Here is a 16,827-nt window from a genome sequence, read left to right as displayed (position 1 = left end):
CTTCTTTGCAAGATGAGGTTGATTAGCTGGAATGCTGCTGTGCTGTATAATAAGCTGTTCTTTTGAATTAATACTGTGATTCTGAATGAGAGAATAAATAAGGTTAAAGGGAATTGAATTGCACTTCTCATTCTTTCTTTTTTTCTTTGTCTCTTGATCACCTTAGTGAGAGAGACACCTGTTCACTCTTGCTTCCTTCCCCAGCTCAACATTTCATCACTGTTACTTGACGAATAAGCTATTCAGACCCAATACTACTAAAGTTACAATGAGCAAAACTCTGCAGTGTTTCATCAAGTAAAATCCTGTTTGTTCATATTGAGTTTTGCTTGACTAAGAACTGCAGAATTTGTCCAAATGTCATTTAATGTTCATGTCTGAGACTTGTTCTATTACAACTGACAGCTTTTAGATCTGCAGTGTTGTTGTATACGTTTTGGTCCCAGATATTAGAGAGATGAGATCCAATAAAAGATATTATTTTTCCCACCTTGTGTCTCAGCTTTTAGGCAGAAACAGTAACTATCCCAGGTTCCATGTGTGGGGAATAAAGGAGCAATCGGTAATCATTTTATTTATTTTTTTTAAATATTCTAGGCTCTCATTCTGAGTATGGCAGTTCCAAGTATAATAGGTTTCAGCTTGTGGAAAGAGGTAAGAAAAAGAGTATTTTAATTGTTCATTGTAGGCACAGTATAAGTAATGTGTTGCTGGTGAGAAAAGATAGCACCTATGTGAAATAATCAGTAATATCAGACTGTGTGCTCTACTGAACATAGTTCTTTAAAAACAGCAAATAAAATATCATATAGTTGTATGTACAAGAATACACAACAATTGTGGCTGGTGCAATTAAAAAATGCATTAGTCTTTGGCCAAAGACAAACACCTTCATTTAAATTTTGGATTTATAAAGTAAAGTGATTCTACAGAGAAAATATTGCAAGAGTAAAACACTGGAACATATTTAAGAGTATGTCATCCCATGCATGTTTTCACTGAGAGGCAGTTAGGCAAGTTGGAAATAGAATTACAGAAGGCAGTTGCAAGTGCTTTATTTGAAAAGCTCCTGTCAACAAGAAATGGAATTCTTAGTTTAGAACCTCACATAGAAATATTCTAGATGTTCAAATACTACATTAAAGGATTCCATTTAGGCACTTACATAGATGTGTCCTGGTTTTAAAAAAAAAGTTCAGTTCTATATTACAAAAGTTCAGAAAAGCTATTTCTAAATACTTAATTGTTTAAAACAATTTATTTATTTAGGAAGTGTTAAAAGGTTTACAAATCCTTGCCATGTACATATTAAAAAAAAAAAAAACCCCAATCATTACAATAGTGAGCTTTTGTTAAATAGACATTGTACAGGAATCAGATTGCACTTTTAACGGGTGTTATCATATTACAGAGTGAATAGTTGTTAAACTTTAAGTTTGTAAATGGCAAAGGTATCTGAAAATTGTAGCTCTTCTCTGTACTGAGATGACATGGACACAAGAACAAATGGATATAAACTGGTCATCAACGAGTTTAGGCTCAAAATTAGCTGAAGGTTTCTAACATAGTTCCACAGGTTGACACTGCATTGTATGAAAAAATACTTCTGTTTGTTTTAAACCTGCTGGCTATTAATTTCATTTGATGACACCTAGTTCTTGTGTTATGAAGAGTAAATAACTCTTCCTTATTTACTTTCTCCACACCAGTCATGATTTTATAGACCTCAATCAGATCCGCCCTTAGTCATCTCTTTTCCAAAATGAAAAGTTAAGGAGGAGTTAAGTTCTGGAACAGCCCTCTAAGGGAAGCAGGGGGGGCAAAAAGCCTAACTGGTTTCAAGATTGAGCTTGATAAGTTTATGGAGGGAATGGTATGTTGGGACTGCCTACAATGGCATGTGGCCCATCGGAGACTGGCAGTAGCAAAAGTCCCCAATGGCCAGAGGTGGGACACTAGATAGGGAGGGCTCTGTTACTACAGAGAATTTTTTCCCAGGTATCTGCCTGGTGAGTCTTGCCCACATGCTTAGGGTCTAACTGATCACCATATTGGAGTTAGGAGGGAATTTTCCCTTGGGTCAGATTGGCAGAGACCCTAGGGCAGTGGTTCTTAACCGGGGTATGCAGAGGTCTTCCGGGGGTACTTCAATTAATCTGGATATTTGCTTAGTTTTACTAAAATTTCATACAGACAATGACTTGTTTATAGTGCTCTATATACTGATGTGTAAGTACAGTATTTGTATTCCAGTTGATTTATTTTATAATTATATGATAAAAATGAGTAAGCAAGCAATTTTTCTGTAATAGTGTGCTGTGACACTTTGTATTTTTGTGTCTGGTTTTGTAAGCAAGTAGTTTTTTTAAGTGAGGTGCAACTTGCGGGTACCCAAGACAAATCAGACTCCTGAAAGGAGTACAGTAGTCCGGAATGGTTGAGAGCCACTTATCTAAGGTTTTTTTGCCTTCCTCTGCAACATGGGGGGGTCACTTGCAGTTTTAAACCAGCATAAATGGTGAATTCTCTGTACCCTGAAGTCTTTAAACCATGATTTGAGGACTTCAGTATCACAGCCAGAGGTTAGGGGTCTATTACAGAAGTGGATGGGTGAGGTTCTGTGGCCTGCAATGTGCAGGATGTCAGACTAGATGATCACAATGGTCCCTTAGTGATTAAGATATAAGCATCTGATTCAAATGGTTTATTATTGATGATCTGATACAATGGTATGTATAGCAGTAGAATAAGACTTCCTTTACTCATCTTCTGACTTCACATATGCTGCCAGTGCATTTAGATTGGCTCTCTGAGAAGCCATAATGACTAAAAAAGGTTGTCAGATATAAATCTATTTGCAGTAAATAAAACTTGTTCAGTTGACTGGGTAATTCTGTACTTCAAATTGTTCTAACAAAACTGTTTTAAGGGTTTGGACACTAGAGGGCTCTATATGTTACAAATCCAGTTTAAGAAGTTTGTGTCATACCATAGAACCGAACTGAAGTAATGGGGAAAAACATTGCAAAATGTTAAAAAGATCCAGATGTTATAGTAATTTTCTCTCAAACTTCCATAATTTTATACTGAGGAGAATTGCGTTGAGGTCATTTTGAGGAACAGCAGGATACTTCAACAAAATGCATTACTAGATTAAATTAAATGGTATTGTTAGACCTAGTGTTTCCCTCTGAAGAGGAACAACTGCGATTTAGTTTACTATTGTATGCTTCAAGTCACTGTCTCAAAAACCAAAGGGAAAAAGTTTGTGGTTTTGTTTGTTTTTTTTTAATATAGGGGGTCAGATTCACTCCTGGTGTAAATCCTTTGGAGTTAATTTGGACCAAAATATAGAACAGTTTTATTAGACTTTAATTGGTCATCTGTAGCGATATTTCTTTTGTGACTGTAAAGACTACCGATTACTCTTATTGCTATATTTAAAGTCACAATGTTTATGAGAGATCCCATTGGGCTTACCCTGGTATGTAATAAACTTCTGTTTATTTTCTTCAGTATTTTCCTAGGATAATGACAGAGCTTTCAGAACTGCAAGAATTTTATGACTCAGATACAGTAGAACTCATGATGTGGGTCAAGTAAGTGTGAGTTCCTGGATGCGTCTCTATGTTTTGTTTTTGCTCAGGGCATTTTTGTTTTGAGTAATAATAGTATATTTTATCATAAGACATAAGAACGGCCATTCTGGCTCAGACCAAAGGTCCATCTAGCCCAGTATCCTGTCTTTCGACAGTGGCCAATGCCAGGTGTCCTAGAGGGAATGAACAGAACAGGTAATCACCAAGTGATCATCCCCTATTACCCATTCCCAGCTTCTGGCAAACAGAGGCTAGGGACACCATACCTGTGCATCCTAGCTAATAGCCATTGATAGACCTATCCTCCATGAACTTATCTAGTTCTTTTTTTGAACGCTGTTATAGCCTTGGCCTTCACAACATCCTCTGGCAAGGAGTTCCACAGGTTGACACTGCATTGTATGAAAAAATACTTTTGTTTGTTTTAAACCTGCTGGCTATTAATTTCATTTGATGACACCTAGTTCTTGTGTTATGAAGAGTAAATAACACTTCCTTATTTACTTTCTCCACACCAGTGATGATTTTATAGACCTCAATCATATCCGCCCTTGGTCATCTCTTTTCCAAAATGAAAAGTCCAGTCTTATTAATCTCTTCTCGTATGGCAGCCGTTCCATACTCCTAATTATTTTTGTTGCCCTTTTCTGAACCTTTTCCAATTCCAATATATCTTTTTTTTTTGAGATGGGGCGACTACATCTGCATGCAGTATTCAAGATGTGGGCGTACCATGGATTTATATAGAGGCAATATATTTTCTGTTGTATTATCTATCCCTTTCCTAATGATTCCCAACATTCTGTTTGCTTTTTTGACTGCCACTGCACACTGAGTGGATGTTTTTAGTGAACTATTCACAATGACTCCAAGATCTTTCTTGAGTGGTAACAGCCAATTTAGACCCCATCATTTTATATGTATAGTTGGGATTATGTTTTCCAATGTGTATTACTTTGCATTTATAAACATTGAATTTCATCTGCCATTTTGTTGCCCAGTCACCCAGGTTGGAGAGATCCTTTTGTATCTCTTCGCAGTCTGCCTGTGACTTAACTATCTTGAGCAATTTTGAATCATCTGCAAATTTTGCCACCTCACTGTTTACCCCTTTTTCCAGATCATTTATGAGTAAGTTGAATAGGACTGGTCCCAGTACAGACCCCTGGGGGACACCACTATTTACCTCTCTCCATTCTGAAACTGACCATTTATTCCTACACTTTGTTTCCTATCTTTTAAACAGTTACCTTCCATAAGAGGACCTTCCCTCTTATCCCATGACAGCTTACTTTGCCTAAGAGCCTTTGGTGAGGGATCTTGTCAAAGGCTTTCTAAAAATCTAAGTACACCATATCCACTGGATTCCCCTTGTCCACATGTTTGTTGACCACCTCAAAGAATTCTAGTAGATTGGTGAGGCATGATTTCCGTTTACAAAAACCATGTTGAGTCTTCCTCCAACAAATTATGTTCATCTATGTGTCTGACAACTTTGTTCTTTACTATAGTTTCAAGCAGTTTGGCCAGTACTGAAGTCAGGCTTATTGACTTCTAAAGCCCTTTTTAAAAATTGGCATCACATTAGCTGTCCTCCAGTCATTTGGTACAGAAGCTGATTTAAATGATAGGTTACAGACTACAGTTATTAATCTGAGTTTTCCCTCCATGCTTGGTCATGTGGTTTGGGAAGGTAAAGAAGACAGGGATTGTGGACTTGATATTACTTCCATTGAAAGCAGTAGAAACTTGTCATTGATTTCAGTGGGAGCAGAAGCAGCGCCTGCATTATGTGTGACTTGCTGTCATATAATTTAGTTACCAACCTTAATCGCCAAATAAAAGACTTAAGTTAGTGAATGTTATGTTCTTAGTTCTTTCCATGCTAATTTTCTAATAGCTATTTGCAAAAAACATTGGTGGAGACACATATCAGGCTTGATCCTGCAAGGTGCATAACCACTTTCATTCTTAGCTGTATCAGGGCCAAGGTGCTCAGCAGTTGGCAGAATCAACCCTACTGATGTAGGAAATAAGAGATTTAAGTAAAGCAGTAATGTAATGTAGTTGGTTCAAAACTTCCACTTTGACCAAGAGGCTATGTCAATTCTTGTCCATGGCTAGCTGTGTTGGTCATAACTAAGGCTATGTTTTAGTCATGGGTGTTTTTAGTAAAGGTCACGGACAGGTCATGAACAATAAACAAAAATTCATAGCCCGTGACCTGTCCCTGACTTTTACTAAAAATACGTATGACTAAAACTTGGGCGGGGGCCTGCCTGGGGCCCCCGCAGGTGCTGTGGGAGGGCGGCCCGGGTGTTGGGGGTGCGGGGGTGGCAGCATGCGGCCTGGGACCCCTGCTGGTGCTGGGGTGGTCAGGCAGTGGCGTGTGGCCTGGGCCCCCCGCTGGTGCTGGCCGGGGAGGGGAAGGGGAGTTGGCGAGGCCGGCACGCTCCCTACCTGCCTCTGCGCCTCCCCCGCCCAGCAGCAGCAGACTCAGTTTGGGTGTGGGAGGGGGGCAGGGGGTTGGGGCATGGGATGGGGTGAGGCGGGCTCTGGGCAACGCTTACCTGGCTGGGGGGCTCCCCAGAAGTGGTGACATCCCCCTCGCTCTGCTCTGTCCTAGGTGGAGGCATGGCCAGGCAGTTCTGCGCACTGCCTCCGCCTGCAGGCACCCCCACCCCCACCCCCCAGCAGCTCCCATTGGCCGCAGTTCCCTGCCAATGTGAGCTGCGAAGCCAGCGTTCTGGGCGGAGGCAGCATGCAGAGCTGCCTGGCCAGGCCTCCGCCTAGCAGCTGAGCGAGGCAGATGTCGCTGCTTCCGGGGAGCCCCCCAGGTAAGCGCCGCCCAGAGCCGGCCTCACCCATCCCGTATGCCAACCCCCTGCCCCCTCCCACACCCAAACTCTGCTGCTGGGGGCATGGTGGCCAGAGACTACCCTGAGCCAGGTGCACTGGCCACCGCAGAAGTCACGGAAAGTCACGGAATCCGTAACCTCTGTGACAAACTCACAGCCTTAGTTATAACAAATACTGAGAGTACAACTGAATCTTACAGATAAATTATTTTTTCTTCAAGTAAAAATAAACTCTCTCCCAGTGAGAACTACAGGCCCTATTTGGCCCTCACACAGTCCAACATCTGTTCTGTTGATGCTTCTGGAACTTGTGCCTTTGAGAATAGAATTGGGCCCCCTATGTTCAAATAGTTTAGTGACTTTAACTGTACGTCTTCAGAAAAGACTAGGCTGATAATTATGATGTTCCAACCAATTTCTTCTTTTTGTTAATAGCAGTGTAGGATATTTGTCACCCCTGTGGATCTTTATGGCAGCAAGTGGAACCATGCCAAGTGCTTAATGACTTTTGCATTAGCCTGCATATATTACACATCAATTACGTAATTAATCATGGTGACTTGCTTTGAGATATGCTCAACAAAGGGCAGTCTGACTACCACTTTTTACAGCTGTTGTTTGTATTTTTAATGAACATGGAAGTTTTTCAGTTCATAACTGAATATCTTTATTGGCTTCCGCTGGCGGGCCATGAGATAGTTTGTTTATATTGATCAACCGCAGGCATGTGCCTGCGGACGGTCAATGTAAACAAACTAACTGTCTCGCAAGCCGCAGGTTGTCCACCACTGAACTAGAGCCTGTTAAATATTTGTCTGACCCTTTTTGATAGTCAAGATGTCTAAACACATATGTCTTTTACCAGTACATCTTCAAATAAAATAAAACCTTGCCAGGGCAGAACATATGATAAAATGAATCTGATTATTTAAAAATATTTGTTATGTGGTGGGACTTGCAGGAGCTTTTAATTGCTTTTTGTTGAGATGTAGGTAAAATAACTGAGACATAGTTCAGAAGCTATACTCAGAAAATATCTTTATTTAAAAATTTCTATTTCTTTTATAGAAGCTCTGCTAGGTGTGTATAAATATGTAGCATCTCTTTTCTTGTTCTGTGGTTCCCATTTTTTCTATAGTTATTGCCACTTTTCTTTTCCTTCTTCGCCTTCCACCCATTCCTGTGTGTGCTACTTGGCATTCTCCTCTCAGCCCAAAAGACAAGGATCCCAGTCCCTTCAGGACCAAGTGCTGTTTCATGGATTAAACAATGCAGAAGTGAATGGCAGTTAGCCAACCCTTCTCTCCACTCTCTTCATCAGGAGGCCTTCTTTATCAGCTCATGCTCCTAATAAGCTTGGGCTTCCACCTAGCAATGCAAAGGACTTTGATCATGCTACTAGGCCACTTCATAGCTGATTGCTAAGAAGAGTAGTTTCAGTTAAATGTGTAGTTTGATGCATAATGGTATCTTCATGAGCTGGAATTTTTACCTTAGCAGGTTATAAGATTCACTTGGGTGTTAGAATTGATATAAAATATTGTTTTAGAAAATATGTCCTTGTACTCAAATGCATGAAGTGATATTGTTTTTTGCAGAAGACAGGCTCCTGTTGCTGCTGTGTTTGCTGGAAGTCCACAGCTAATGGGTATGATTAAGCTGTGTACTGGATGGATGGTGACAAGTCTACCTTTATATGATGATGTTGATCTTCTACAAAGAAATGAGAATGTGAGTATCTGATTCCAAAAATGTATTGTGGTATCAGTGATTCATTCTTCATTCGTTATGTGGAAAATGAGTTGAGGTGCTTGATATGTGTAGGAGCACTGAAAATTATACATGCCAAAGAAGATAAGTGAAGGGCACCTGATGGTCTTGTGGAGTTGGAGTTCCAACATGGGATCCAAGTTCAGGTCTCCGTGTCCCTTGTTTCCCGGACCACCTGGGGTGAGGAATTTTTATTACTTATTTATGCCAGTGCCCACCATGTGGTAGGTGCTTTATAGACATTAAAGAACAATGGAGTTTATATTCTAAGGATAGACAAGTACCCAGAGGTTGGGGAAGGGTAACAATAATAGATTATATACATGCAGCATGATTCACCATAAGCAACATGGCAGAAGTGGGTTTTAAGAGGGACATGATGGGAGAGTTGTGGACTTGCTGGTGAGCTCAGGGAGGTTTTGCCATGCATAGAAGACTTTGTGGAAGAAGGCACAAAGTGATTGTATGAGAAGCTGGCAAATGGGTGGACAAGGCTGGGAACACTGATTGAAGGGCATCGGTGGCCAATGTGAAGTATGACAAAATAAGATAAGTAAAGAGGGACAGAGTTTTAAGGAGCTGTGAAGGTGGTGTCAGAAACCTTAAGTTTGACATAAGAGTGGCTGGAGAACAAGAAGAGAGATTGAAAAAGCATGATCATATTAGTGGGCAAGAAAGATAAATTTAGTGACTGCATTTTGTCTGGATTGAAGAGCAATGTATATGTTTGAGAAACCAGAGAGGAGGATGTTGCAGTAGTCAAGGCAGGATATAATGAGGTCCAGAATGAGAGATTTGGCTGTGGAGATGGAAAGAAAAGGACAGATCTTGGGCATATTAAGAGGAATACTTAAAAGAAGTTGCAGGACTCGCATAATGCCTGGATGTGTGGGATGAGGAAGAGGGAAGAGTCAAAATAACCCTCTGTGCATCAAGTTGGACCCCACTGCTATAATTGCTCAAAAGTCATCCCATGAATGGGTACATAGGAGTGCAAAATAATATTAACTCATTTCCAAAACAGTAAAAATCCCACTCTTTGTATACTGGTAGTGTGTGTGTGTGTGTGTATGTATATATATATGTATGTGGTATCTCTGGTTATTTGGTAAATTCAAGGTAGGCCAAATTCTTGGGACCCATTTAATTTAGATTATAGTGATTTAATTTTTTCTGCACCTATATAGGATTCAGAGTAGCAGCCGTGTTAGTCTGTATTCGCAAAAAGAAAAGGAGTACTTGTGGCACCTTAGAGACGAACAAATTTATTTGAACATAAGCTTTCGTGAGCTGCGGCTCACTTCATCGGATGCATTTGAGCTGTAGCTCACGAAAGCTTATGCTCAAATAAATTTGTTCGTCTCTAAGGTGCCACAAGTACTCCTTTTCTTTATGTAGGTTTATAATTTTTCCCCATGTAGAATCATTTAATATTCAGACCCAGTAAAGTCATAGAATCATAGAATATCAGGGTTGGAAGGGACCCCAGAAGGTCATCTAGTCCAACCCCCTGCTCGAAGCAGGACCAATTCCCAGTTAAATCATCCCAGCCAGGGCTTTGTCAAGACTGACCTTAAAAACCTCTAAGGAAGGAGATTCTACCACCTCCCTAGGTAACGCATTCCAGTGTTTCACCACCCTCTTAGTGAAAAAGTTTTTCCTAATATCCAATCTAAACCTCCCCCATTGCAACTTGAGACCCTTACTCCTCGTTCTGTCATCTGCTACCATGGAGAACAGTCTAGAGCCATCCTCTTTGGAACCCCCTTTCAGGTAGTTGAAAGCAGCTATCAAATCCCCCCTCATTCTTCTCTTCTGCAGACTAAACAATCCCAGCTCCCTCAGCCTCTCCTCATAAGTCATGTGCTCTAGACCCCTAATCATTTTTGTTGCCCTTCGCTGGACTCTCTCCAATTTATCCACATCCTTCTTGTAGTGTGGGGCCCAAAACTGGACACAGTACTCCAGATGAGGCCTCACCAATGTCGAATAGAGGGGAACGATCACGTCCCTCGATCTGCTCGCTATGCCCCACTTATACATCCCAAAATGCCATTGGCCTTCTTGGCAACAAGGGCACACTGCTGACTCATATCCAGCTTCTCGTCCACTGTCACCCCTAGGTCCTTTTCCGCAGAACTGCTGCCCAGCCATTCGGTCCCTAGTCTGTAGCGGTGCATTGGATTCTTCCATCCTAAGTGTAGGACCCTGCACTTATCCTTATTGAACCTCATCAGATTTCTTTTGGCCCAATCCTCCAATTTGTCTAGGTCCTTCTGTATCCTATCCCTCCCCTCCAGCGTATCTACCACTCCTCCCAGTTTAGTATCATCCGCAAATTTGCTGAGAGTGCAATCCACACCATCCTCCAGATCATTTATGAATATATTGAACAAAACCGGCCCCAGGACCGACCCCTGGGGCACTCCACTTGACACCGGCTGCCAACTAGACATGGAGCCATTGATCACTACCCGTTGAGCCCGACAATCTAGCCAGCTTTCTACCCACCTTATAGTGCATTCATCCAGCCCATACTTCCTTAACTTGCTGACAAGAATACTGTGGGAGACCGTGTCAAAAGCTTTGCTAAAGTCTAGAAACAATACATCCACTGCTTTCCCTTCATCCACAGAACCAGTAATCTCATCATAAAAGGCGATTAGATTAGTCAGGCATGACCTTCCCTTGGTGAATCCATGCTGACTGTTCCTGATCACTTTCCTCTCATGTAAGTGCTTCAGGATTGATTCTTTGAGGACCTGCTCCATGATTTTTCCAGGGACTGAGGTGAGGCTGACTGGCCTGTAGTTCCCAGGATCCTCCTTCTTCCCTTTTTTAAAGATTGGCACTACATTAGCCTTTTTCCAGTCATCCGGGACTTCCCCCGTTCGCCACGAGTTTTCAAAGATAATGGCCAAGGGCTCTGCAATCACAGCCGCCAATTCCTTCAGCACTCTCGGATGCAACTCGTCCGGCCCCATGGACTTGTGCACGTCCAGCTTTTCTAAATAGTCCCTAACCACCTCTATCTCCACAGAGGGCTGGCCATCTCTTCCCCATTTTGTGATGCCCAGCGCAGCAGTCTGGGAGCTGACCTTGTTAGTGAAAACAGAGTCACTGAATTTAGCACAATTTCTAGTATTGTAGTATACAGTGTGTCCTCATTTATGTATTCATCTCTGTGTCCCATGAATTAATTTCCCTTGATTGTAAGAGAGGTTTTTTGGATCATTATAAAAATGCAGAAGTGAAGAGCTAACTTTCTGGGTTATGACATGGTTCTGGGCTACCAGTTGAACTCATGGGCAGGTATGGACCTGGATCACTGGAGTCTGAGACAAACATCTTTCAATGAAGAGATTATAGGATGTTTTGCTACTTAACTGAACCATGGAGAAGAACTGACATCTACTTTGACCATCCATGTTGGAATTGTGTTGTATTCCAGGACCCCAAGGATACTATATAAACAATTGGCTTCGGAATAGTGAGACATCGGTAGGCCTGAATGACACTAGAAATCATTTCGTTGCCAGACGGTCTTGTTTGAGAATCCAATTTATTTTTTTGTTGTAGAGTTTAGAGTTATTGATTGAGGAGAGAATTTCTTATTTTACTGGGTTTAACGCCTTGACACTGTTACCTTCTGTCTTCTCACTATCGGTAAATCCTGAGGGTATGTTTACACTGCAAATGGCACAGCTATGCCACTGTAGTGTAGACCCTTGCTACAGCGACAGCAGGGGTTTTTCCGTCACTATAGTAAATCCACCCCCCTGTGAGGTGACAGTTCAGAATTCTTCTGTCGACCTACTGGTGTGTACGCCATGTCTCTGAGGGGTGTGAAATTTTCACACCTGAGAGCGATGTAGCTAGGTCGACCTAAGTTTTTTGATGTAGACCAGGCCTGAGTCTCAGCACAACTTTAGAAACTGCATTTTCCAGCAGTGGTATTTTTTGAACAGGAATCGACTGCCTCACGTTATGATTTTAGATGCCCTTTGGCTTATTTTTCCTTCCATTCCTCTCTTGCCTGTTGATCTCCAATGAGTTGTTTTTCCTGACATCAAAAAACCAGAATCTAAGCAGACGTTTCCAAAGTCTTTAGCAGAGCACTTCCGTAGTAGTGGTCAGTAGCTGGTGCAGAATATCAATGAACCCATGAAAGGTAAAAAAGTGTTCCAAGTTTTTTGTTTAGAAGGACTTGTCCGGTCACCTGCTATTACCACAGGGACTACTCTGCAAGGAAATTGAGATCATTCCCTGTCTGAGGCTGATGCAAAAGCAGGGGTGGGCAAACTTTTTGGCCCGAGGGCCACATCGAGGTTGCAAAACTGTATGGAGAGCTGGGTAGGGAAAGCTGTGCCTCCCCAAACAGCCTGGCCTCTACCCCCTATCTGACCCCCTCCCACTTCCCGCCCCCCCCTGGGATCCCACCTGCTATCCAACCCCCCCCCGTCCTCTCCCCGTCCCCTGACTGCCCATACCCCTATCCACGCCCCTGCTCCCTGTCCCCTGACTGCCCCAACCCCTATCCACACCCTGCCCCTCATGGGGCCCCCCCGGGACTCCCACGCTTATCCAACCCCCCCTGCTCCCTGTCGTCATCCCCCAGGACCCCATGCCCCTTATCAAACCCCCTGACCCCCTTACCATGCCGCTCTGAGCAGCATGTCTGGCAGCTGCGCCGCCTGGCTGCAGCCAGACGTACTGCTGCGCTGCCCTGCAGGAGCGCACAGCCCTGCCGCCCAGAGCGCTGGCAGCGCGGTGGCATGGCTGTGGGGCAGGGGGAACAGCAGAGGAGGGGCCGGGGGCTAGCATCCCCAGCCAGGAGCTCAGGGGCCGGGCAGGACGGTCCTGCGGGCCGGATGTGGCCCACGGGCCGTAGTTTGCCCACCTCTGTGCAAAAGTATAGTAGGAGAGTAGTAGTGTCTCATCACTCTCTAGGAACTCACCAGCTGACTTCAGAAGCATGTGATGGATTCCAGAGTGAACCATATGTCTTCTCCTTCATTAGAAGAATATTCAGCCCAACTGGGAAGAAGAAGGAATTAAGTGTATTTGAGTTGGGGTGGGAGGATGGGCAGAGCTGGGAGCAGAGTGGAAATAGATTGTCAAAGTTCTGCTCTTGAAGGAAAGGCTGTTAAAACAGGATTTCCCAACCTCTTATTGCAATTTTACTAGGTTAACAGCCCAAGACCTCAACTATAACAGAGTCTACAATGTTTCCCATTCAGCTCTCCATGGTCTTACCAGCTATGGAGCTTTGGCTTTCGACAGTTGTCATAAGCTAAAAATACTCGCCCACTAAAGGACTGACACTGAGGCTGATCTTTTAAGATTCCTCCTCCTTATCTTGAGAACCAGTCGCAGAAGCCTGAAGCATTATTCATGAAATCCTGTAGAATCATATACCAGTGCTTGTAATCCATGGTTGCTAAATACTCTTGACAAATGTCTAGTGCATCAGAGACTTTAAACCTTATGACTAGTCTCCAGAAATCCATTTCACCGGCAAAAACATATTTTACCCTTAGATATTTCTGGAAATGTATTGAGTAGCAAATGTATGCAATTATATTTTTTAAATAACTACCTTTTTATAATTTGATGTATATGTAACTTCTTATTCCCAATTACCCAGTGTATTTAATATGCATTTAATTTTCCATGGTTTTAATTCGGAGTAAATATTTTCTAATCTACAGGTTTATCAGATCTATTCAAAAAGGTCTGCCGAGGATATTTATAAGATACTCACATCCTACAAAGCCACCTACCTAATTATAGAGGATTCAATTTGCAATGAGGTTGGATCTGTGAAAGGATGTAGGGTTAAAGACTTATTGGATATTGCTAATGGCCATGTAAGTAGCACCTGGAAAAAGTCAAATGTTTGAATGGATAAAGTAATTGGTTAAATTTAAAGAAAAATTAAATTAAATTGCCACAGGAATACTTGTTTTGCCAGTTACAGTTGGCGTGCAGTCTGGAATTGATAAATATCTTAGTGAATGTTAAGCTTTTGTTTTGAGAGCTCCCTTCTTTTTGAATGTTTTCAAACATATGATCTTTCCCCCAGGTTGTTCCTTAACCCTGCTGAGTAATCCCTTCTGATATGTTGGCACCTAACTGTGTGCTTCTCCATCAGTCATTAAATATCTAAGCCTATACAATTAAATGATTTTTATATCTAAAATAACTAGCAAAGTTTACGAAAGGGTTCTGTAGAGTATGTCCTCTTAGGCTTCTCTTGACTATGATATAAGGTGTATTTTTAAAACCCTAGTGCAGACAGAGCAAAGTTGTATTGTAACGCATTAGCTTGGTCACCTCTACCAGCTAACGTATTACAAAAAACTTATTCTGTCTACACTAGATTTTTAAAATATGGTAGTTACGTTTTAGGTAAACAAGCCCTTCGATACCACTGTGCAATATGAGCACCAAACAGGGAATTAAGATCTGCTTAGACTTCTTCATACTGGATTCTGCTTTTTGCCTTTTCCAGGTTTAGTAACTCTTGCTTACTCTGTTGGTAGGGCTTGGTTTTGGTTTGTTTTGTGATGGGGGTGGAGTTAGTGGCTATTCATGTCTTCAGTTTCAGTGAGAAGTCTTTCCAAAAAGTGAGTCTTACAACTTGCTTGGAAAAGGATCAGGCTTTGACTCAGAAGATACAAATGCATGGATCACTGTGCATGCATCTTTGAGAGGAAAGGACATAGTTTACTGACAGGTTGGCAGTGAAAGCAAGCATTTCTTGCCACTCTTGCTGCCCAGGTGTCCAAGCTTTGCAATTAGTCCAGTAAGACTGAGACTTCATACTACTTTGAATAAAGAGAGAATTTAGCATCACTGGCGTTTTTGAAATATATTACTTCAGTCTCACGGGTTTCAGTTTAAGCCAGACACACTTCATCTCGGTACTAATCACTAAGAGATCTTTGTAACTGTTAATTCTGTTTGTTGAGAAGAAGGAAGGAAGCTGAGTGTCATTCACTCATTGATGCCAGCCGCGCACATGGCATCTCACCAATCTTTCTAGGAAATCGCTTGAAGAGGAGGCAGAGACTAAATTGGTCTCTCTTGAATTCTGCATGTGAGAACTGTCAGAGATGAGGACAACTGCCTACTACAGCTCTCTGGATCTATTTAGAGAAATGATTAAAATCCATCCTATTGCTTCCCCATTCACTCCAGTGAAGTCTTACAAAAATGTGAACAACACTGTGTGATGAACTGCCAGAGGCTGCAGAAAGGCAGATTGTATAAGGAATGAATGGTGTGGAGAAAGTGAATAGAGAAGTGTTATTTAACCCTTAAAATGGTACAAGAGGTCACCCAATGAAATTAATAGGCAGCAGGTTTGAAAACAAATATAAAGAATTACTTCTCACAACACATAGTCAACTTGTAGAACTCATGGTGAGGGGATGTTTTGAAGGCCAAAGGTATAACTGGGTTTGAAAAAGAATTAGATAAGGTCATGGAGGATAAGTCTATCAATGGCTATTAGCCAACATGGTCAGGGATGCAACCCCATGCTCTGGATGTCCCTAAATCTCTGACTGCCAGAAGCTGGAACTAGACTACTAGGGATAGATCACTCACAATTTTCAAAAAGAGAGATAGGGTCAACTGTGGCAACTATTGAGGCATTGCCCTCCTCTCCAGTGCTGGGAAGATTCTTGCAACAATTGTACTGAATCCCTGCTCCCGCTTGCAGAGGAAGTACTTCTAAAATCCCAATATGGCTTCAGACCGTCATGAGGCACCATCAACATGATTTTTGCAGCCAGGCAGATCCAGAAAAAATATCAAGAACAACGCAAGGAGCTGTATGTGGCCTTTATCCATCTGACCAAAGCCTTCAACTCTATTAACCATGATGCTCTGTGGAAAATCATGTCAAAGTTTGGCTGCCCAAGCAAATTTATCACCATTCTGAGACTCCTCCAGGACCATATGACTGCCTCCATAGTATGCAGTGGCTCTACCTCTGAGCCCTGTGTTATCCGAACTGGCATAAAACAAGGTTGTGTACTGGCACCCACCCTTTTCTCCATTTTCTTAGCAACTATGAAAACATTAACCCCATACGATCTACCACAAGGCTTTGGCATCCAATATGAGACCGATGGCAACCTCTTCAACCTTTTTTGTCTCCATGACAGAACTAAAGTAATATCAGCAACAATAACCAAACTCCAATATGCAGAGGATTATGCTGTAGTTTCACACTCAAAGGAGGATCTACAAACAGCCCTTAATTGCTTCTCTGAAGCTTACAAAAGCCTAGGGCTTACTCTGAACATCAGCAAAATAAAAGTTCTTCATCAGCCAGGTCCTGGTCAATCATCAGACCCACCAATGAAGATCTACATTGACAGAGAAGAACTGGAAAATGTAGAACAGTTTGTTTATCTTGGCAGCCCTCTCTCTCAGAGAGCAGACATAGACGTCAAGATTCAGCACAGAATCCGCCGTGCCAGCCTTGCCTTTGGCAGACTGTCTCACCGGGTGTTCAACAGTCACGACATCAGAACATGCACAAGATTTTTAGTTTATAAAGCAGTGGTAATCCTAACTCTCTTCTA

At 42.1% G+C, this 16,827-nt stretch overlaps 1 protein-coding gene across 9 annotated transcripts in view; it reads left to right on the top strand.

The window, feature by feature from the left end:
- The window catches only part of DPY19L4 (dpy-19 like 4), a 51,257-nt gene that overhangs the window by 25,106 nt on the left and 9,324 nt on the right, over positions 1-16,827 (top strand). For 7 of the 9 annotated variants that reach the window (XR_006288431.1, XM_037892277.2, XM_037892276.2 and 4 more), the window contains 4 exons: positions 598-654; positions 3,517-3,599; positions 8,056-8,188; positions 13,939-14,097. Coding sequence is in view for 8 of the 9 variants with exons in the window: in XM_037892277.2 (XP_037748205.1) it covers positions 598-654; positions 3,517-3,599; positions 8,056-8,188; positions 13,939-14,097 (432 nt within the window). In the remaining variant the exon portion in view is untranslated. The remainder of the gene's footprint in view (positions 1-597; positions 655-3,516; positions 3,600-8,055; positions 8,189-13,938; positions 14,098-16,827) is intronic. The other 2 variants (XM_043539344.1, XM_043539343.1) reach the window with 1 other exon arrangement.

This window comes from Chelonia mydas, chromosome 2 (assembly GCF_015237465.2).
Source record: "Chelonia mydas isolate rCheMyd1 chromosome 2, rCheMyd1.pri.v2, whole genome shotgun sequence".
NCBI lineage: Eukaryota > Metazoa > Chordata > Testudines > Cheloniidae > Chelonia > Chelonia mydas.
This window is presented reverse-complemented; position numbering and strand designations above follow the sequence as displayed.